This window comes from Budorcas taxicolor, chromosome 5 (assembly GCF_023091745.1).
Source record: "Budorcas taxicolor isolate Tak-1 chromosome 5, Takin1.1, whole genome shotgun sequence".
NCBI classification, from domain to species: Eukaryota; Metazoa; Chordata; class Mammalia; order Artiodactyla; family Bovidae; genus Budorcas; species Budorcas taxicolor.
The window spans coordinates 80,315,148-80,337,706 of NC_068914.1; the positions used below are offsets into that span (position 1 = coordinate 80,315,148).

Genomic DNA, 22,559 nt, shown 5'->3' on the forward strand with positions numbered 1-22,559 from the left:
CCCAGGCCTCCCTGTTCATCACCAACTCCCAGAGTTCACTCAGACTCACGTCCATCGAGTCAGTGATGCCATCCAGCCATCTCATCTTCTGTCGTCCCCTTCTTCTCCTGCCCTCAATCCCTCCCAGCATCAGAGTCTTTTCCAATGACTCAGCTCTTTGCATGAGGTGGCCAAAGTACTGGAGTTTCAGCTTTAGCATCATTCCTTCCAAAGAAATCCCAGGGCTGATCTCCTTCAGAATGGACTGGTTGGATCTCCTTGCAGTCCAAGGGACTCTCAAGAGTCTTCTCCAACACCACAGTTCAAAAGCATCATTTCTTCGGTGCTCAGCCTCCTCACAGTCCAACTCTCACATCCATACATGACTACTGGAAAAACCATAGCCTTGACTAGACGGACCTTAGTCGACAAAATAATGTCTCTGCTTTTCAATATGCTATCTAGGTTGGTCATAACTTTTCTTCCAAGGAGTAAGCGTCTTCCAATTTCATGGCTGCAGTCACCATCTGCAGTGATTTTGGAGCCCCCCAAAATAAAGTCTTTGACACTGTTTCTGCTGTTTCCCCACCTATTTGCCATGAAATGATGGGACCAGATGCCATGATCTTCGTTTTCTGAATGTTGAGCTTTAAGCCAACTTTTTCACTCTCCACTTTCACTTTCATCAAGAGGCTTTTGAGTACCTCTTCACTTCTGCCACAAGGGTCGTGTCATCTGCATATCGAGATTATTGATATTTCTCCCGGCAATCTTGATTCCAGCTTGTGTTTCTTCCAGCCCAGTGTTTCTCATGATGTACTCTGCATATAAGTTAAATAAGCAGGGTGACAATAGACAGCCTTGACGTACTCCTTTTCCTATTTGAAACCAGTCTGTTGTTCCATGTCCAGTTCTAACTGTTGCTTCCTGACCTGCATATAGAATTGCTAAGTATAAATTTGTCATTTGCTAAGTACAAGTTTGACTTTTGCTTAGTTTATAACTGTAACTTTTATATAAATTGTAATTTTCAAATATGCTTTGAAAAATATTATCAGTAGGGAAAATTAGTTTAAAAGTTTAGTTGTCTAATGGCAACTATTCTGGACTAATTTCGGGGAGTAGACTTTTGGGAGTGACTTCAATTCTGGTCTTTCTTTGCTTACTCTTGAATTTGTCAGCCACATGCTAGCAAAAACTGACTTTAAGAAAGTACCTAGTGAGATTCCAAAATTTATTTCTGTTTTTGCTCATGTTTTTTTAAAAACTGGGTTGACCCTAGGAGATGTTTAATATTAAACACTATTTAAAATATCTGCTTTGCACTTTGAACCTTTTCAACCTTAGTTTTTGCTTTGGTTGTCTCCAAATTTTGACTGATTGAATAAAGCTGCAGCATTCATCTGTGTGCATGTTTTTCTTTGAACATTAGTTTTCAACTACTTTGGATAAATATCAAGGAGAGCAGTTGCTGGATCCCATGGTAAGAGTTTGTTTAGTTTTACAAGAAACTACTAAACTGTCTTCCAATAATGGTTTGCATTCCCGTTACCAGCATATGAGAGTTCTTGTTGCTCTACAACCTCTCCACATGGATCTGGGCCATTCTAATTACTGTGCAGTGGTATCTCATTGTTTTAATTTGCTTTTCCCTAATAAAATATGATGTGAAGCTTCTTCTCAGGTATTTATTTGACATCTACATATCTTCTTTAATGAATTGTCTGTTCAGGTTTTTGGCCCATTTTAAAATCAGATTGTTTTCTTGTTGTTGAGATTTATGAGTTCTTTGTATATTTTGGATTACAATCCTTTGTCAAGATTTATCTTTTGCCAATAAATTCTCCAAATCTGTGGCTTATCTTGTAATTCTCTTGACATTTTCATTTGCAGAGTGGACGTTTTAAATTTTAATGAAGTCTAGATGTCAATAATTTATTTCATAAATCTTTGGTGTTATAACTAAAAAGGCATCACCATATCCAAGGTCATCAGGGTTTCTCTTCTGTTGTTTTATAGGAATTTTACGGCTTTGTGTTTTGCATTTAGTTCTGTGATCCATGTTGTATTGATTTTTCTAACGGATTGAGACTAATTTTTTTACACATCCAGTTGTTCCAGCAGCATTCATTAAAGAGACTGTCTTTGATTCATTCTATTGTCTTTGCTCCTTTTTCAAAGATCAAGTAACTATATTTTTGGGGAGTCTCTTTGTGGGGTCTCTGTTCTATTCTGTTGATCTATTTGTCTATTCTTGTGGCAAGTATCACATTCTCTTGATTATTGTAGCTTAATAGTAAATTTTAAAGTTGGGTAGAACTAGTCCTCTAACTTTACTCTCCTTCCAAACCATGTCTAATGTCTTCTCAATAGGAACAGTTGAAACCAAAAAGGAGTGAAAAGATATTTTCAGTATATAGAAGGAAAAGGGTTCCTGACTTGGAATTCTATTCTTAATAAGAATGATTTCATGAGTGAAGTAAAAATCTTTCAGAAATATAAAAAAGCTGAAAAAATGAAGTACATAGTGAGTAAATCTAAATGAATAGTGATAAAATCATATAATAATTATCATTTTAATAAGGTCTTAAAATTTTAAGAATATATAGAATGTTTAAAGTATGGCAATAACATTATAGTATAGCAGAGAGTAAAATGTGCTAAAATGTGTTACTCAGTGAGTGAAAGGGAAAATACAATGAAAAAAATCAATTAAAAATAATTTATAAAACAGGGCAAAAGAGAAACAGCATAGGCAGAGGAAAAAAGCACAAAATAAAACAGTAGATTTAAAAATGAATTGCACTAAATGTAAACGGGCTAAATAATCCAGTTGAAAAAGATATTTTGAAACTGATTTAATGAAATCCAACTCTCTATTGTTTAAAAGATGCACGTCTAAAGCATAAGGATGCAGAAAGGGTAAAAGTGAAAGAATAGTAAAAGATGGCCCATGGAAAAGAAGGCTAGTTTCTCCTGATTAATACCAGACAACATGACATTAAGGCAAAGATTACTACCAGAGTTACTTCATAATAATAACGTTGCAAATCACAGGGAAGACGTAGCAGTTTAAATTAGTATATACCTAATAATATGGTGGTGGTGATTTAGTCACTCAATCGTGACTGATTCTTGGGACCCCATGAACTGTAGCCCACCAGGCTCCTCTGTCCATGGAATTTCATATAGTCTCAATATATATGAAACAAAATTGACAGAACTACATGGAGCAATAGATGAATTCAGTCAGAGTACTAAATTGCAGGAATTGACAGAATACAAGTATATTAAAAAATCATAAAGAATACAGTGCACTTGAATGTGATTAACAATTCACACCTAATGAACCTGTATATAGAACATTATGTTCCCAAAGTGCACTTTATGTATTCTTTTATGTATCCAAGCAACATTTACAAATATCGATTATGTACTGGATGATAAATCACAACTCAATAAATTTCAAAGAATTACATTATATGGGATATATTCTCTAACCACAGTGCAAATAAGCTATAAATCAATAACAATAGGTAAATAAAAAATTCTGTGCTAGAATTCCTTGTTTCTCCAATAAGCCATGCTAATTTCTCCCTCTGCCTGGAATCTTTTTCTTGTCATTTTCCCCTACCTTAGCTCCTCTTAGCCTTTGGTCTCAGCGAACATTTCATCTCCTCAGAGAGGTATTCCCTGGTCAACCCAAAGTATTCAATAGTATTCCCTAACCAAATCCAAAATAGCTTACTAGTTATTTAGTGCCTGATTCTTGTTTGTTTTCTTTACTTAGTGTTAGCCTGCAGTTATTGCACATTTGCCTGATTAGCTGTTCTCAAATCCTCCTCTATGTTGCATGTTTTGTGAGGGCAAAGTCCGTATCTTCCTGTTCACATCTGTGTTCCCGGTGCTGAGCAGTGTCTGGTGTATAGTGGCCACTATTGAGAGGAAGACATAATGTTCTTCTTAATAAATGGTGGGGAGGAGAAGTGCACCAATACAGATGATAGTATCTTCAAAGGCATGAAAAATTGTGGGAAGTCCTTTCACTTCTTAATTCCAGAGGCTTTGGGGGAATGTAATCAAATTTTGACATATTATTATGAGAAGTGTTAAGTTTGAGGGTAATTTAATTCTTAATTTCCAGACTTAATGTGTTTAACATTTTAACCTCAATGTTTCATTTAGCATAGCTGTAGAAAATTTTACTTAATTGGCCCCCTAAGGGGGAAAATTGTCTGAAAATAGGAAACAGCGAAATATTTCAACAGATATTTTGTCTCAAAATACAAGTCCAGCTGTATTTAATGAGGCTCATCTCCAGTTTCACAGCATGCATAAATTCTCTCTTTCTCTGTCTCCCCCTGGCATCTCCTGCTACTCCTTCTCCGTTTGCCTTGTCCTCCACTTCCATTATTTTTTTGAAGTTATAAGTAAGTGATTTAGAAGTTAAGAAGCTACTGGAAACAGATCTTTAGGTTTATACTGTTATGCTTAACTATAGCATAGGAGTAAAATAATTTTGGCCAGATTTCCTGTAAGTTACTCTTGTATTATCTAGGATGGAGATGCATATTAAAAGACCCCTGAATTTATGATTCTCAACACTGGCTGTCCAGTGGAATCAATTGAATGCTCTAAAAATACTGACGTCCAGGCCCCTTCTCAAGAGACTGTGATTTAGTTGGTCTGAGTGTCACACACTGATATTTTCGACAATCTCCCTAATTGATTCTTATGTACCAGTAGGGTTGATAATCAGTGATCTACAACTTCATGTCCCAAAGTGTGATCACTAGACTGGAAGCATCAGTATCACTGGGGAGCTGGTGAGACATGCCAAATCTCAGCCCCACTCCAGATCTACCTAATCAGGATCTTCATTTATATACGATCTCTAGGTGATTTGAGGAGGACTCATCTGTGATTTTCATTGGTGCTGTAAAAAAAAAGTTAAATATCTACGGCCCTTAAGGCTGAGCCTATGCACTTCTGCTGCCATGACAGCATGAGTTAGGTTTGCATGCCAACCAAGAGGCAGATTTTTTCCTCAGACCTATTTATGGCACTGTATTTGTACGGTAAGTCTAATATTATGGAAATACTTTAAATATATATACATGCATAATATGCAAATCAATGAAATATGAATGTGAAACAAATACATTTTCTGTTAATAAAAATTGAGTGTTTTGGAAAAAGATGGTAAACTCAAACTGCTAAAAAATATACTCTTGAATTACATATCAGTAAGACAGCTGTAAAGTACAAAAGAAAACATAAGAATAATCCCTTTCAGATTGCTTTATGAGTTTCTATCTTGTTACCCTTAAAGCAATCAAAAACTTAGAAATTGTAGGCAACACATTATAAATTTTATTTTATATAATCTAGATTACAGTGAAGCACAATCAATGAAGCTGTACTGAAGAAAAGTGTTCTACTTCAAAACACTGAATGCATAAGGGTGTGTTTTTAATTAAAATGTTCAAGGTACTTATTTATTGTGGTCTCTGATTTCTCACTTTAACTGATTTTTTTTCAAACAATGGACCAAATATCTATCCAGATAACATGGAATAACTGGTTTTCTACTGAATATCTATGTGACTGTCTCTCTTTGAATGTTAATTGTATTTTTCTCTTTTTCTAGTTCTTTTTCCTCTGCAGAGTAAAGTAGTTTTCAAGCTTAGCTATATATGTGGACAGCTTCAAAAAATAAAGAAGCCCAGGTCCTACCTTCTCAGATTCTTATTACTATGCAGCTGGGTGTAGAGCTTTAAATGCTCTTCAAGTGATTTTAATATGTATCTAGTTGAGAACTGTTGGCCCAGTAGATTTGGACAATATAAATTGGTTATAATCAACTGTTCATAAATCAATTCCAGCTTACAGATTCAGGTCCTCAGTATATTATTATGATTATTATTCTCTTCTGGTCTCTGACTGTATGAGTATTCTTTCTCTGATATAAATCACATTAAAGCGATTTTCCTGCAGTGGTCATTTTCAAATGTTCCTCCTCTGGAAACCATTTTCAGTTTCACTTTCAAAAGATGCTTTTCTTCCTCTGAGTTGTGTGAAGTTCCTTGTGTGTGTGCTCCCTGTTTTGCATGCTAGGCTGAATGCTTCTTGATGGCAGGAAGGCACCGTCAAAGAACAGCACCTGGCAGACAGGAGGCTATCATAAACGCATCTTATTTCCAGGTGTTGCCATTCTTGCTGCAAGATTTTATGAAATTATTTTGCTTCTCCTGTTTAACCTGTTCTTGCTTTCTGCTTTCCTTCCTCCTGCTCCATCTCACTTTATAATTTTTGTGACCCCTGCTGCTTCCTCTCCTCTCTCCTCCCTCCTCATTGTGGTGGCCCTCTGTATATCTTATTCTACACAGATCCAGCTCCCCTTAAACTTCTGCTTCTTCTCTTCTTTTGGCTCATATGCTCTGTATAATAGAATGTGTTATTAATATACCCCTCAAGAAATAGCATTTGAAATACGTCCTTCCAAGAAAACTATCCTCCCAACTCCCCACCATTTTTCTTTGTTTTGCCAGTACACATAGGTCTTAAAATTGTACGGTCACTCAGGGTGTTTGCTTGTGATCCTTTGGTGAGCTCTAGTGTGCGGTTTATAATGAAAAGAATCATGCTTTACAATTCACAAAGTATTCAATATCTTTGTCCATATAATAATGAAACAATATATGTTAAAAGGTGCAGGTCATTTTGGAAGTATGTTCCTCAAAGTTAAACTAAAGATTAAGTGTTTAAATTTTGACTGAGGTCACTGGATTCTTAGTGGTAAAAAAAGATACCCAGAAGTATTTTCAGATGAATTCTAGTCCTGGCTTTGAAACTGGAAGATTCAAATATGAACTTTTCTTATTGTTTTATGTATTATGTTTTCTTTGTAAAAGCTGTCCTCATGTATGTTCATGTTGTCACCTTAATAGTATTCATGTATTAACATGAATATGTTTTTCTCCAAGTCTTTACCTTCATTCATTAAACTTATTTTTGTTCTCCCTAGGAGAGTAAGTGAATTGATTACATCGTCTTTTTAAAAAGAATCCATTCTGTGGTATATAAGGTAGGATCAAGAAAAGGTCAGGGATGGAAAGGTAGCTAAATGAAAAGAATTTCAGGATTAATCATAGTTATACTTTAATTGTGTAGAATTAAATTAAGGACAAAGGTACTGAATTCTTCTTTCCAGCCATACGCTTGGCGTTTTTTTGCTATGATCTTCTAAATATCCAGTTCTTGCTTTCCCAGTATCTGGCCTTCTAATCCAAAGGTTGGTCTGGTTACGGTTTTAGAATTTTTGCTTCTGTTCTATTTTGGAAGTTATTTTTATCCTCCTCTGTCTCTTCACTCCTCACTACTGCTAGATTTGTGGTGTTTCAGGGCCTGTTCTCTTTTTGGAAGAATTGGCTACTGACCTAAATTTAAGGCCCCCTACGAGAAGTACTCTTTGGTCCTGTAGAAGCCCAAGGACATGAAATATATAGGCTAAGATAGGAGGCTGGCACATCTACTCTCATGCTCTTGTTTCCTAAACTCTAATATTAGTTTTGCAAACAGCTAAATTCCCAAACAATTAATGAGATTTAGTTAAAGGAAGCAATCATCTATAATTAATGAATTTGTAAATTATTTAAACAGTCTGAAATTCTGATCATTTCAACAGCATTGACTCATAAAATTTGTGTTTTATGGAGAGGAAGGATAAAGTTTTATCATCAAATTATTCAAGCAGACTTGCATCGTGTATGTTGCCTTGACATTATTCATGCTGCCTGACAGTGGCCAGCTACTTTTTCAGTAACTGATAGACAGATCTGTTCCCATTTCAAGTATTCCATCCTTGCTCCAGTGGAACATAAGCTGCCATTTTATGGAAAAGGCAAAATATTTCTGTGAGACCCAATTTATAGAACTTTTACTAGAAGAAGCAAAATTAAAGGATAAGGCCAAATATAAAGGGGCCCATGAAGATCAGAGAGGGCCAATTTTATTTTATTTTGTTTTTTTCATTTTTTGAATGTTGAATCTTTTTTTTAAATTAATTTCTTTTAATTGGAGGTTAATTACTTTACAATATTGTGTTGGTTTTGCCATACATCAACATGAATCTGCCACAGATATACACGTGTTCCCCATCCTGAACCCCCTCCCCTCTCTCTCGCTGTACCATCTCTCTGGGTTGTCTCAGTGCGCCAGCCCCAAGGATCCAGTATCATGCATCGAACCTGGACTGGCGATTCATTTCTTATATGATATTATACATGTTTCAATGCCATTCTCCCAAATCATCCCACCCTCTCCCTCTCCAATAGAGTCCAAAAGACTGTTCTATACATCTGTGTCTCTTTTGCTGTCTCGCATACAGGGTCATCATTACCATCTTTCTAAATTCCATATATATGTGTTAGTATACTGTATTGATGTTTTTCTTTCTGGATTACTTCACTCTGTATAATCAGCTCCAGTTTCATCCACCTCATTGGAACTGATTCAAATGATTCTTTTTAATGGCTGAGTAATACTCCATTGTGTATATGTACCACAGCTTTCTTATCCATTCATCAGCTGATGGACATCTAGGTTGCTTCCATGTCCTGGCTATTATAAACAGTGCTGCGATGAACATTGAGGTGCACGTGTCTCTTTCATTTCTGGTTTCCTCGGTGTGTATGCCCAGCAGTGGGATTGCTGGGTCGTGTGGCAGTTCTATTTCCAGTTTTTCCAGTTTTTTTCTATTTCCAGTTTTTCCATAGTGGCTGTACTAGTTTGCATTCCCACCAACAGTGTAAGAGGGTTCCCTTTTCTCCACACCCTCTCCAGCATTTATTGCTTGTAGACTTTTGGATCACAGCCATTCTGACTGGTGTGAAATGGTACCTCATTGTGGTTTTGATTTGCATTTCTCTGATAATGAGTGATGCTGAGCATCTTTTCATGTGTTTGTTAGCCATCTGTATGTCTTCTTTCTTGTTTTCAGAGTTTTCATCTAATAGGAAGCTGGAAGAATGACTTAGAAAATCAAAACTTTTAGAGTTTATTATCCAAGGCCAGTGCTGGGTGCCAAAGACAAATTAAGACACTGTCTCCCTGTCTCATGTAGATAAGATAAAAAGTGTACAACTAACTAGAGGAAAGGAAAAATGGGTTCAGTGCCATAAAAGAGATTTAAGCATCATAGAAGAGAGAAAATTAATTTAAAGCATTTAGTGCTCAAAACTTTTATTACAACCATATTGTTGAAAACTGACTAGAAGTGAAGCCAGATTTCAGAAAAGATTCTGGGCTGGATAAATGCAGCATGGCTGATTAGGTTCTTTTAAAAATATTGAAACACTCTAAGATATTTTTGTTTGACTCCACAAAGTCTTAGTCTGTTTTAAGAATACATTTATTATGTATTCTTTTTTTTAAGTTCTAATGAAAATATAAATATAAATAATTCTATTTAATGAGATATTTTCTTATCCAACCATTTTGAGTTAGAAAAACATCTATTTCTGCTTTATTAACTATGCCAAAGCCTTTGACTGTGTGGATCACAGTAAACTGTGGAAAATTCTGAAAGAGATGGGAATACCAGACCACCTGACCTGCCTCTTGAGAAATCTGTATGCAGGTCAGGAAGCAACAGTTAGAACTGGACATGGAACGACAGACTGGTTTCAAATAGGAAAAGGAGTACGTCAAGGCTGTCTATTGTCACCCTTCTTATTTAACTTATATGCAGAGTGCATCATGAGAAATGCTGGACTGGAAGAAACACAGGCTGGAATCAAGATTGCTGGGAGAAATCTCAGTAACCTCAGATATGCAGATGACACCCCCCTTATAGCAGAAAGTGAAGAGGAACTAAAAAGCCTCTTGATGAAAGTGAAAGTGGAGAGTGAAAAAGTTGGCTTAAAGCTCAACATTCAGAAAACTAAGATCATGGCATCCAGTCTCATCACTTAATGGGAAATAGCTGGGGAAACAGTGGAAACAGTGTCAGACTTTATTCTTTTGGGGGCTCCCAAATCACTGCAGATGGTGATTACAGCCATGAAATTGAAAGACGCTTACTCCTTGGAAGAAAAGTTATGACCAACCTAGATAGCATATTCAAAAGCAGAGACATTACTTTGCCGACTAAGGTGCGTCTAGTCAAGGCTATGGTTTTTCCTGTGGTCATGTATGGATGTGAGAGTTGGACTGTGAAGAAGGCTGAGTGCCGAAGAATTGATGCTTTTGAACTGTGGTGTTGGAGAAGACTCTTGAGAGTCCCTTGGACTGCAAGGAGATCCAACCAGTCCATTCTGAAGGAGATCAGCCCTGGGATTTCTTTGGAAGGAATGATGCTCAAGCTGAAACTCCAGTACTTTGGCCACCTCATGTAAAGAGTTGAGTCATTGGAAAAGACTCTGATGCTGGGAGGGATTGGGGGCAGGAGGAGAAGGGGACGACAGAGGATGAGATGGCTGAATGGCATCACTGACTCGATGGACGTGAGTCTGAGTGAACTCCGGGAGTTGGTGATGGACAGGGAGGCCTGGGGTGCTGCGATTCGTGGGGTCACAAAGAGTCGGACACGACTGAGCGACTGAACTGAACTGAACAGATAACTATCATGTTGACTCAAAATGAAATAACTGCCATTGTACATGGGGTTTTTAAGAGCCCTCCCAGAGAAAATCAAGATTTCAAAAAACACCATATGAAAACCACTACTTTATACAACTATGTCCTTAAGGGACAGCTTAAACAACCTAAAGATCACTGATACCTACTGTTTTCAAAGATAATTTTAAAGAAATCATAAATCCCATTTCTCTTTAAGTGACTTATACTGGTTTTCTCCTGATAGCTATAATTTTCAGTTTTGTGTTATATCATTTTAAAGGTGTTGATACCAATAGGGAAATTTAGAGTAGACTTATGTGTTTTCAATTCAGTAATGAACAGGGAAAGCTAGATATGTAATGAGTGAGGAAATGTTTAGAAGTGAAATATGTCTTTTTGCTTTTATATTCTAAAATATTGTTAGATAGACTTGGGTAATTCTTTCTACAAAGCTTTGCAGAAGTTGATTTAAATCTCATTAGAGGGATCTACATTTTTAATCTTTGCATTAATGACTAATAAATCATGATTTTAATGTGTAATATATGACTGAATTTTACTGGCTTCTTGCACTTATCCATTTCTCAATCTGTTCTATAAATTCCTTTTCACTTTTTTATAACTGATGACTTTCAAATCTGAATCTGTAGTATTTTCTGTCTTCCTATTTCTTATTTATTGTTAAAATGGGGGTGGTGAAGTGAAATAATTCACATTAACTGCTTTTGCAGATATTCTCTTAATTATGGTGCTAAAACTGTGTAATTAGTGACACTTAATATAGCCTTGGTAAAACATATATACCAAATGTTATAGCATTGTATTGAATTTACCCAAGTTCTAATTAATTTTCTTACCTATGGCTGAATAGGCTGTTAATTGGACAGCTCTGAGTGACATAATTCACATGATGTGAATGTACCCCCTCATACCAGCATATACCAGAGTCATGGTAAATACACAGTTGACATTGGTTAATATTAATAATAATACTAATAATAAGAGTAACTACAGTCATCTGGGTTAGTCTGACTTCAAGGGGGGACTCACTTCTTAGTCTGAAAAGTGAGAAGACTGTATGAATGAATGAATACCCACCCCTAGAAACCTTGTATCTTGAAATATGTACCTGTAATATACTCAGTAAATCGCTTAGATTAGGTCTTTGAAGTTCACTTCACTTCAGTCACTCAGTCATGTCCGAATCTTTGCTACATGATGGACTGAAGCACCCTGACCCACAGGGCTTGTTCAAATTCATGTACGTCGAGTCTGTGATGCCATCTTACCATCTCATCCTCTGTCACCCCTTCTGCCTTCAGTCTCTCCCAGTGTCAGGGTCTTTTCGAATGAGTCAGTTCTCTGCAGCAGTTGGCCAAAATACAGGAGTTTCTGCTTCAGCATAATCCTTCCAATGAATATTCAGGACTGATTACATTTAGGATTGACTGGTTTGATCTCCTTTCAGGCCAAGGGACTCTCAAGAGTCTTCTCCAAAACCATAGTTCAAAAGCATAAATTCTTCAGTGCTCAGCTTTCTTTGTTGTCCAACTCTCACATCCATACATAACTACTGGAAAAACCATAGCTTTGACTAGACGGACCTTTGTCAGCAAAGTTATGTCTCTTCTTTTTAATATGTTTTCTATGTTGGTCATAGCTTTTCTTCCAAAGAGCAAGCATCTTTTAATTTCAAGGCTGTAGTCACCATCTGCAATGATTTTGGAGCCCAGGAAAATAAAGTCTGTAACTGTTTCTATTATTTCCCCATCTATTTGCCATGAAGTGATGGGACCAGATGCCACGATCTTTTTGAATTTTGAGCATTACTTTGCTGGCATGTGAGATGAGTGCAATTGTGCAATACTTGGAACATTCTTTGGCATTGCCTTTCTTTGGGATTGGAATGAAAACTGCCTTTTCCAGTCCTGTGACCATTGCTGAGTTTTCAAATTTGCTGGTGTATTGAGCTCAGCATTTTCACAGCATCATCTTTCAAGGTTTGAAATATCTCAGCTGGAATTCCATCACCTCTACTAGCTTTGTTCATAGTGATGCTTCCTAAGGCCCACTTGACTTCACATTCCAGAATGTCTGGCTCTAGGTGAGTGACCACACCATCGTGATTATCTGGGTCATGAAGATCTTTTTTGTACAGTTCTTCTGTGTATTCTTGCCACCTCTTCTTAGTATCTTCTGCTTCTGTTAGGTCCATTTCTCTCCTTTATTTTACCCATCTTTGCCTGCAATGTTCTCCTGGTATCTCTAATTTTCTTGAAGAGATCTCTAGTCTTTCCCAGTCTATTGTTTTCCTCTATGTATTTTGCATTGATCACTTAGGAAGGCTTTCTTCTCTCTCCTTGTTATTCTTTGGAACTCTGCATTCAAATGAGTATATCTTTCCTTTCCTTCTCTGCCTTTCACTTCTCTTCTTTTCACAGCTATTTGTAAGGCCTCCTCAAACAACCATTTTGCCTTTTTGCATTTGTTTTTCTTGGGGATGATTTTGTTCACTGCGGCCTACACAATGTTCTGAGCCTCCTTCCACAGTTCTTCAGGCACTCTGTCTATCAGATCTAACGCTCAAAATTCTTCAAGCAAGGCTTCAGCAGTACATGATCTGAGAACTTCTAGATGTTCAAGTTGGATTTAGAAAAGGCAGAGGAACCAGAGATCAAATTGCCAACATCTGCTGGATCATTGAAAAAGCAAGAGTTCCAGAAAAACATCTACTTCTGCTTCATTGACTACTTTGTGTGGATCACAAAAAAACTGCAAAATTCTGAAAGAGATGGGAATATCAGACCACCTTGCCTGCCTCCTGAGAAATCTGTATGCAGGTCAAGAAGCAATAGTTAGAACCGGACATGGAACAACGATTGGGAAAGGAGTACGTTAAGGCTGTATATTGTCACCCTGCTCACTTAACTGATATGCAGAGTACATCCTGCAGAATGCTAGGATGGGTGAAGCACAAGCTGGAGTCAAGAATGCCAGGAGATATGTCAATAACCTCAGATATGCAGATGACACCACCCTTATGGTAGAAAGCCAAGAACTGAAGAGCCCCTTGATGAAACTGAAAGAGCAGAGTGAAAAAGCTAGCTTAACACTCAGCATTCAAAAATACAAAATCATGGCATGCAGTCCCATTACTTCATGGTAAATAGATGGGGAAGCAATTTAAACAGTGACACACTTATTTTCTTGGGCTCCAATTTCATTGCAGATGGTGACTGCAGCCATGGAATTTAAAGACACTTGCTCCTTGGAGGAAAAGCTTTGTAGATAGCATATTAAAAAGCAGAGACATAACTTTGCTGTCAAAGGTCCGTCTAGTCAAAGCTATGGTTATTCCAGTAGTCGTATGGATGTAAGAGTTGGACCATAAAGAAAGCTGAGCACTGAGGAATATATGCTTTTGAACTGTGGTGTTGGAGAAGACTCTTGAGAGTCCCTTGGACAGCAAGGAGGTCAAACCAGTTAATCCTAAAGGAAATCCATCTTGAATATTCATTGGAAGGACTGATGCTGCAGCTGAAACTTTAGTACTTGGTCACTGATACTAAGAACTGGCTCATTAAAAAGACCCTGATGCTGAGAAATATTGAAGGCAAGAGGAGAAGGGGACGACAGAGGATTAGATGGTGGGATGGCATCACAGACTCGATGGACATGAGTTTGAGCAATCTCTGGGAGTTGGTGATGGACAGGGAAGCCTGGAGTGCTGCAGTCCATGGGTTCGCAAAGAGTTGGACACAACTGAGCAACTGAACTGAACTGAAATTGAAGGAAGCAGGGAAAACACTGGAGAAGGCAATGGCAACCCACTCCAGTACCCTTGCCTGGAAAATCCCACGGGCGGAGGAGCCTGGTAGGCTGCAGTCCTTGGGGTCGCTAAGAGTCAGACACAACTGAGCGACTTCACTTTCATTTTTCACTTTCATGCATTGGAGAAGGAAATGGCAATCTACTCCAGTGTTCTTGCCTGGAGAATCCCAGGGATGGGGGAGCCTGATGGGCTGCCGTCTATGGGGTGGCACAGAGTTAGACACAACTGAGGCGACTTAGCAGTAGCAGCAGCAGGGAAAACACTAGGGCATTCAGATCTTTGGGAAAATTCAGTCTAATTAGCAGAATTCTGCTGTGTAATGGTAAATGATTTGGACATATGAATCCAGAGTTATGTCACAAGAAACTTAGTGCTTTGTACACACACATAGACACACACACACACAGACACACAGACACACACATCCCATGACTAGGGAAGAAATGAAGCCTCTGAATATGAACATGTGAAGGCAGTTATATTAAAGAAGAAACCAATACAGAAAAATGATTATTCTTTTGTTGGTTTGTTGAGGAATTGATTTGCTTTACACTCTGCTGGAAATGGGTAAGAAGAGAGGTGCAATTCAGTTGGGGAATTCTAGAGACTTTCTTGCAGTCAGTGTGGTAGTCACAGTGATTATTCTTATTTATGAGGTTTTGTCCCTGACACCTGCTGGGACTGGCCTTGGTTAAAATGAGAGCATGAATCTGATCTGCTTCCTTTCCTCTATTTTAGCACTTGAACAGCCCAGTTCCTTCATTTTGCCTTCTCCTTGCCTATGGATCTCATTTTGATAAATTGTCTGGATTTTTCTTTAAAATAGATCTGTAGTTTTTAAATTATTTTTTAATATAAATTTATTTATTTTAATTGGAGGTTAATTACTTTACAATATTGTGTTGGTTTAGCCATACATCAACATGAATCTGCTGAATTGCCAGTCCAGATTCGATGCTTGATACTGTATTTTTCTTAATGTCTCAGTTTTCCCTCTTCAAATTTTATTTGCACTAGGTTCCACTGTCTCATGCTTGTTCAAGCAGCGTATCTTTGTAAACTGTTTCTCTTCGTGGTCTAAACTGCATTACTATGATAGCCACCAGTGCTGGGGGCTGGTGATTTCTTCCTGGGAAACGCTTGCTCTCAGTTCTGTCTCCTTCTCTGCTCTACTCTGTGTCCTATAAGCTAGACTTCTGCAGACTACATTACCGTGGTCTCCTTGCCAGCAGGAAATTGGAAGGCCAGAGGAGACAGAATGTCGTGTTTGTTCTCTACACCTTCTCTGCACCAGGCTTGGTTTCTGGTGGTACCTATGTCTTTGGTGATTTCGGCTCCCACTGAACTGCCTCTCACTTCATAACTCTGGCTCATCCTTGGGTCCCAGTAGAACCATTTCCCCTCCTTGTTCCTTATCCCTAGGATGATGCTGACTTGTTGCTGTTGCCAGAGTTTGGCAACTTCTGTAGCACTTTTTGTTTCCTCAGCCCTGATCCAGTTATCCCTTCCCATTTCATCAATGAATCTCCTGTATTTACATCTCAGTCATGAATGTCTCAATTACAGCACTTGAGCTTGGTTTTCATTATAGTTATTTGTGTACACATCTGTCTTCTCTACTCAGCATTAGGGCGTGAATCGTGTCTCTTTCGTCTTTGAGTCCTAGTACCTACCAGACTACCTGGCATATTAATAGGAGATCAGTACATGCTTGTTATATGTATTAATAAATTAATATGACATTTACTCCTGCAGTGTACTCCTTTTGCCCAGAGCTATCGTAATTGTATTTTGTGGATTCCTTGTAGTATTTTTAGAAATGATTAGGAATATATATATTTCTGAGTTTCTTAACATTTACTGCTCAAGAACCTAGGGAAGGCATATCCTGATGGCATTACTAGATATTTGAAGTAAACCTTAGAATTATGGAGAATCACAACAGTTGATTAAAAATCACTCACTTTGGATTCTCTCTAAGCTAAGCTCATCCTGTTTGTGCTCATTGCTTGAAACAGAATGAAGCAATTGTGATCTCATTCGTTTTGTTCTTCTCCCTCAGCCAAGCTCCATTTGGTGCCCTATTGTCTCACAAGTTGCCTGTTTGAGTCTTTTGAATTAAGAGTTTAGAACAGAAGGTCCATCTGCTCTGCATGAATATTAAATTATCATAAAACTTTGTGTAAGAAGTATTTACCCTTGTATTTTGAACAGCATTAATTTTTCCTTCTGTTCTAAGAAAAAATTGGAGCATCAGTTTTTTTTTTGTTTTTTTTTTTTCAACACATCCTTGGATTTGAATAGGCAGCAGTTATCAAGTTGTATAATATTGACAGAATAGGCCTAGGAACCTTTGATTGGCAGGTGATGAAGTAAAATTTTATTTATTCTTATTGAAAAATGTGTAGTAGTTATTGATATAATTGAACACACCATATGCCAGATCTTGTTATTTTGAGGTTATACAATCTCATAAGGAAAAAAAAAATTCTCAAAAATTACATATTGGAGAGGCATGTTTTACAATCAATCAGATTCATTAAGTCAATGCACATGCTATTTTAATTCATAATATGATGATAGTATGCAACTGATAAATATGTAGTTTCATTTTGAATATTCAGGAGTGAGCAAGCTTCAGCCCCAGCTTTTAAGTAATATAATTTATGCAAGTAAGTGTATTCTTTTTCAGCAAGCTTCAAAACTTTTAAAGCCAATTTGACAGTAATGTATATTGTGTAGTGAAATTTGCTAATAAAAGCTGAGTAAGGAGATCGGGTGAAGGATGGCATTTTAAAATGTTATCAGTTCAGTTCAGTCGCTCAGTCGTGTCCAACTCTTTGCAACCCCATGAATCGCAGCACGCCAGGCCTCCCTGTCCATCACCAACTCCTGGAGTTCACTCAGACTCACGTCCATAGAGTCAATGATGCCATCCAGCCATCTCATCCTCTGTCGTACCCTTCTCCTCCTGCCCGCAATCCCTCCCAGCATCACAGTCTTTTCCAATGAGTCAACTCTTCGCATGAGGTGGCCAAAGTACTGGAGTTTCAGCTTTAGCATCAGTCCTTCCAGTGAACATCCAGGACTGATCTCCTTTAAGATGGACTGGTTGGACCTCCTTGCAGTCCAAGGGACTCTCAAGAGTCTTCTCCAACACCACAGTTCAAAAGCATCAATTCTTCGGCACTCAGCTTTCTTCACAGTCCAACTCTCACATCCATACATGACTACTGGAAAAACTATAGCCTTGACTAGATGGACCTTTGTTGGGAAAATAATCTCTCTGCTTTTTAATATGATATCTAAATGTGTATACTTTCCATTATTTAAATGTGCATCTTTTAAATAATCAGTTAACTTTTGAGCAAAAATGAAAGTTGGATTTAAATATGAATATTTGAACAACCATATATAAATATATTCAATATTGCTAATAGAACTATGTTTAACTTATTTGTTATAAATTTTATAGGCAGAGTCATACTTTTAAAGATAATGGGATATATAAATTCTGAAGAGGGACTTTATTCTAACTCACACAATGGAATTAAAAGGAAATGTCTACACCCATTTTGTAAAATCCATGTAGTTATAAAGGCTTCCCAGATAGCACTAGTGGTGAGGAACCTGCCTGCCAGTGCAGGCAGACATAAAGAGTTGTGGGTTCAATCCCTGGGTCAGAAAGATCCCTTGGAGGAGGGAATGCCTACCCACTCCAGTATTCTTGCCTAGAAAATCCCATGGATGAATGAGCGTGGTGGGCTACAGCCCGTGGGATTGCAGAGTCAGACATGACTGAAGTGACTTAGCATGTAATTGAAAATTGGTTTTAGCAAATAGCATGTTTTAACAAATTGCATGTGTCTTTTTCTTTTTATCAGATGACCACTTCCTCTGGTCTTTTGAAGTAATTAGCTTGGGTTGATCTAGGTGTCATGAAGTTCCAAAGCATACAATATTAACTGCCCTTTGAAAGAAAAACAGTACAAATTTGTGAAAAAAGTTGGTTCAGAGTCATAGAAGGGAGTCTAAGCCAGAGAAGGAAGCTGAAAGTTAAGCTTAATTAGCTTCAGGATAAATCTGTTTCTATTTAGGTGATGAATCAACATAGGTGCTGAAAAATATTCATTTCAAAATAAGCATTTCAAAACAAGCAAACGGTTTCCATCAAGTAAATGTGTGTGTTGTAAATATTTTGAAATTTTCAAAACATTATTTCATACCTTCTATGAATTTTATTAATTAAAAATATCTTCCCTGAGTCTGAAGTTTTGTTTTGTTTTAAATTTATGTAACTGTAATGCATATGAGGGGGATTCCCTGGTGGCTCACTGGTAAAGAACCTGTTTGCAGTGCAGGAGATGTGGGTTCAGTCCCTGAGTCAGGAAGATCATCTAGAGAAGGAAATGGCAACCCATTCCAATATTCGTGCCTGGGAAATCCCATAAACAGAGGAGCTTGGTGGGCTACAGTCCATGGGGTCACAAAAGAGTCACACACAACTTAGTGACTAAACGGCAACAACGAGTGCAAGGCAGGATGTGACAATGGATGCAATGGCAGATTAAGACCTTTCAACATCTTAAATAGGGAGCCCTAATCCACGTGTTGGAGAAGGCAATGGCACCCCACTCCAGTACTCTTGCCTGGAAAATCCCATGGACGGAGGAGCCTGGTGGGGTCGCTAAGAGTCAGACACGCCTGAGCGACTTCACTTCCACTTTTCACTTTCACGCATTGGAGAAGGAAATGGCAACCCACTGCAGTGTTCTTGCCTGGAGAATCCCAGGGACGGGGAGCCTGGTGGGCTGCCATCTATGGGGTCGCACAGAGTCGGACACGACTGAAGCGACTTAGCAGCAGCAGCAGCAGCAGCAGCAGCAATCCACGTGTACTTACAAATAACCCCAACCCATAAAACATAAATATACATATATGTACTGAAAGTAAAATAGTTTCTTTCTAATTTTCTGTCTTAAAATTTAAAATTCTGCAGTGGTATATAAAGAATGAACTTTTCTCATATTTGTGTTGCCCCTGAATCAGTAGCTGCCTTGAGCACCTCTTTAATATGCCCTTAAGTGTGACATCATCTAGCAGGCAAGTAACTTGCTTAGAGTCTACTTATCAACACCCCTTTTCTAGATTTTAATTCTGACTTGCCATTACCTCTCATCCATGATATACCTTATTTTCCTCTTTGAATGTAATAAGCATGAATGTAACTTGGTCCTGCAGGTTACTTATGCTGGATTAGATTTAGGATTATAGTTACTCAGGCACCTTGAAAAATCACAAGAACTTGAAATATTGAGACAAAATGATGTGAACATCTATAAGCTATTTTTCATAACAAAACATTAATATATATATATATATATATATATATATATATATATATATATATATTTGTATTTTTTCTTCCAAAGCCATATGCCAATTTCAAGGACGGACATACTTTGAAGGAGAAAGAAATACAGTCTATTCCTCTTCTGGAGTATGTGTTCTCTATGAGTGCAAGGTAAGGAAATTCTTCATGTGTGTTTTAAAATTCTTTCAATTGTGTAAACATAGTAAATGTCTCTTTAAAAATCTGACTTCTGTTATACTTTTAAAACTTCTTCGGCAAAGAGAAAATTTTTTAAAATTTAAGGTATTAATTATAACTCAACTGTACAGAAAATTCTAATTGTTTTTGCAATCATGTAAATTAGTGATTGTAAAATAATTTTCCCAATAAATAAAAACCCTGTTCTGTCAAAGTTTTATGAAGTTGTCTTATGTTTTCTAAATACAAATCACCTCCTTGTTTGCTGTTTTGAAGACAATGTAGATAAATGTAGACTCAGCCTGTTGTCATTTTAGTTTTGACTCATGTGGCAAATATCATTCAGTCCAATTAAAGACAAAATGCAACTTGCCTAATAAAAATTAGCTATTTGATGGAGATGAGACTAATATTGATCTTAATTTCTTTGGGAGGGATATTTTAATTGATTTGAAGGAAAATGCTTTATAGATGGGCTACCATGGTCTCTTGAAATATGCTTCTGAACCAAACGTAACTCATTTTAGCTCTGCTTCTTGACCTAATTGAAAAAGTAAATATGTTCCATAATACTGTTAACATATACCTTTTGTAAACTATCATTTTATATTCCTTTACCGTAATGTTCTATTTCAAGCCATATTCTATTTAAAGGAAACTGTCTACATATAAAAGTTTCTGCTTTAGGGTTCATTTATATTTGATCACTGATTTTCTTCTTAAATGCCTCCTGTACTTGGTTTCAGAGGATGATTTAGTATGTATAGATTATGTAGAAAATTAAGATAAGTTATTTACTCTGCTGGCAATACACTGTGAGAATTCATTTTATTAAATGTTGATGAAAGGAAAATCTTCAGAATCTTGCCAAGATAAATTGAATCTGAAAAAAGACAGCATCTTAAATTGGAGGACTATGGGGATAAGCATGGAGGAGACATAAAATAGCAAAACTGTGACAGATTTGATATCCAGAATGTGAAAGCTCTGATTTGTTCGTGTTCATTATAAGGTCTTCTGGCTGCTCCATTTGGCTCTAAACCAGCTCTCTCATATTGTAGGTTACCATCTTAAAGATAAGGGAGCTGGGGCATGGGCACATTAACACAACTGCTGAAGCTACATTTCAAGTTTGGGTTTTCTCATGAGCATCTCTTCACGATGCTGTTTTGAGAATAGATTTAAGGGACTGGATCTGATAGAGTTCCTGATGAACTATGGTCAGAGGTTCCTGACATCGTACAGGAGACAGGGAAAAGGACCATCTCCAAGAAAAACGAACGCAAAAGACCAAAATGGCTGTCTGAGGAGGCCTTACAATTAACTGTGAAGAAAAGAGAAGCGAAGTGCAATGGAGAAAAGGAAAGATATACTCATTTGAATGCAGAGTTCCAAAGAATAGCAAAGAGAGATAAGAAAGCCTTCCTCAGTGATCAGTGCAAAGAAATACAGGAAAGCAATAGAATGGGAAAGACTAGAGATCTCTTCAAGAAAATTAGAGGTACCAAGGGAACATTTCATGAAAAGATGGGCTCGATAAAGGACAGAAACGGTATGTACCTGACAGAAACAGAAGATATAAAGAGGTGGCAAGAATACACAGAACTATACAAAAAAGATCTTCATGACCCAGATAATCATGATGGTGTGATCTCTCACTTAGACCAGACATTCTAGAATGTGAAGTCAAGTGGGCCTTAGAAAGGAGCACTATGAACAAAGCTAGTGGAGGTGATCCAATTCCAGTTGAGCTCTTTCAAATCCTGAAAGATGATGCTGTGAAAGTGCTGTGCTCAATATGTCAGCAAATTTGGAAAACTCAGTAGTGGCCACAGGACTGGAAACAGTCTGTTTTCATTCCAATTCCAAAGGAAGGCAATGCCCCCAAGTGCTCAAAGTACCACATAATTGCACTCATCTCACACGCTGGTAAAGTAATGCTCAAAATTCTCCAAGCCAGGCTTCAACAGAATGTGAACTGTGAACTTCCAGATGTTCAAGCTGGTTTTAGAAAAGGCAGAGAAACCGGAGATCAAATTACCAACATACGTTGGATCATCGAAAAAGCAAGAGAGTACCAGAAAAATATCTATTTCTGCTTTATTGACTACACCAAAGCTTTTGACTGTGTGCATCACAATAAACTGTGGAAAATTCAGAAAGAGATGGGAATACCAGACTACCTGACCTGTTTCTTGATAAACGTATATGCAGGTGAGAAAGCAACAGTTAGAACTGGACAAGGAAAAACAGACTGGTTCCAAATAGGAAAAGGAGTACGTCAAGGTTGTCTGTTGTCCACCCTGCTTTTTTAACTTATATGCAGAGTACATCAGGAGAAACGTTGCACTGGAAGAAGCACAAGCTGGAATCAAGATTGCCAGGAGAAATATCAATAACCTCACATATGCGGATGACACCACCCTTATGGCAGAAAGTGAAGAAGAACTAAAGAGCGTCTTGATGAACATGAAAGAGGAGAATGAAAAAGTTTGCTTAAAGCTCAACATTCAGAAAACTAAGATCATGGCATCTGGTCCCGTCAGTTCAGTTCATTTCAGTCACTCAGCTGTGTCT

General features: G+C 37.5%; 1 protein-coding gene across 1 annotated transcript in view; it reads left to right on the plus strand.

Annotated features, from left to right (window-relative positions):
* NELL2 (neural EGFL like 2) overlaps positions 1–22,559 on the plus strand; it is a 385,297-nt gene that overhangs the window by 134,638 nt on the left and 228,100 nt on the right. Inside the window, exon 10 of the mRNA XM_052639941.1 lies at positions 19,864–19,955. Within this exon, the coding sequence (XP_052495901.1) occupies positions 19,864–19,955 (92 nt within the window). The remainder of the gene's footprint in view (positions 1–19,863; positions 19,956–22,559) is intronic.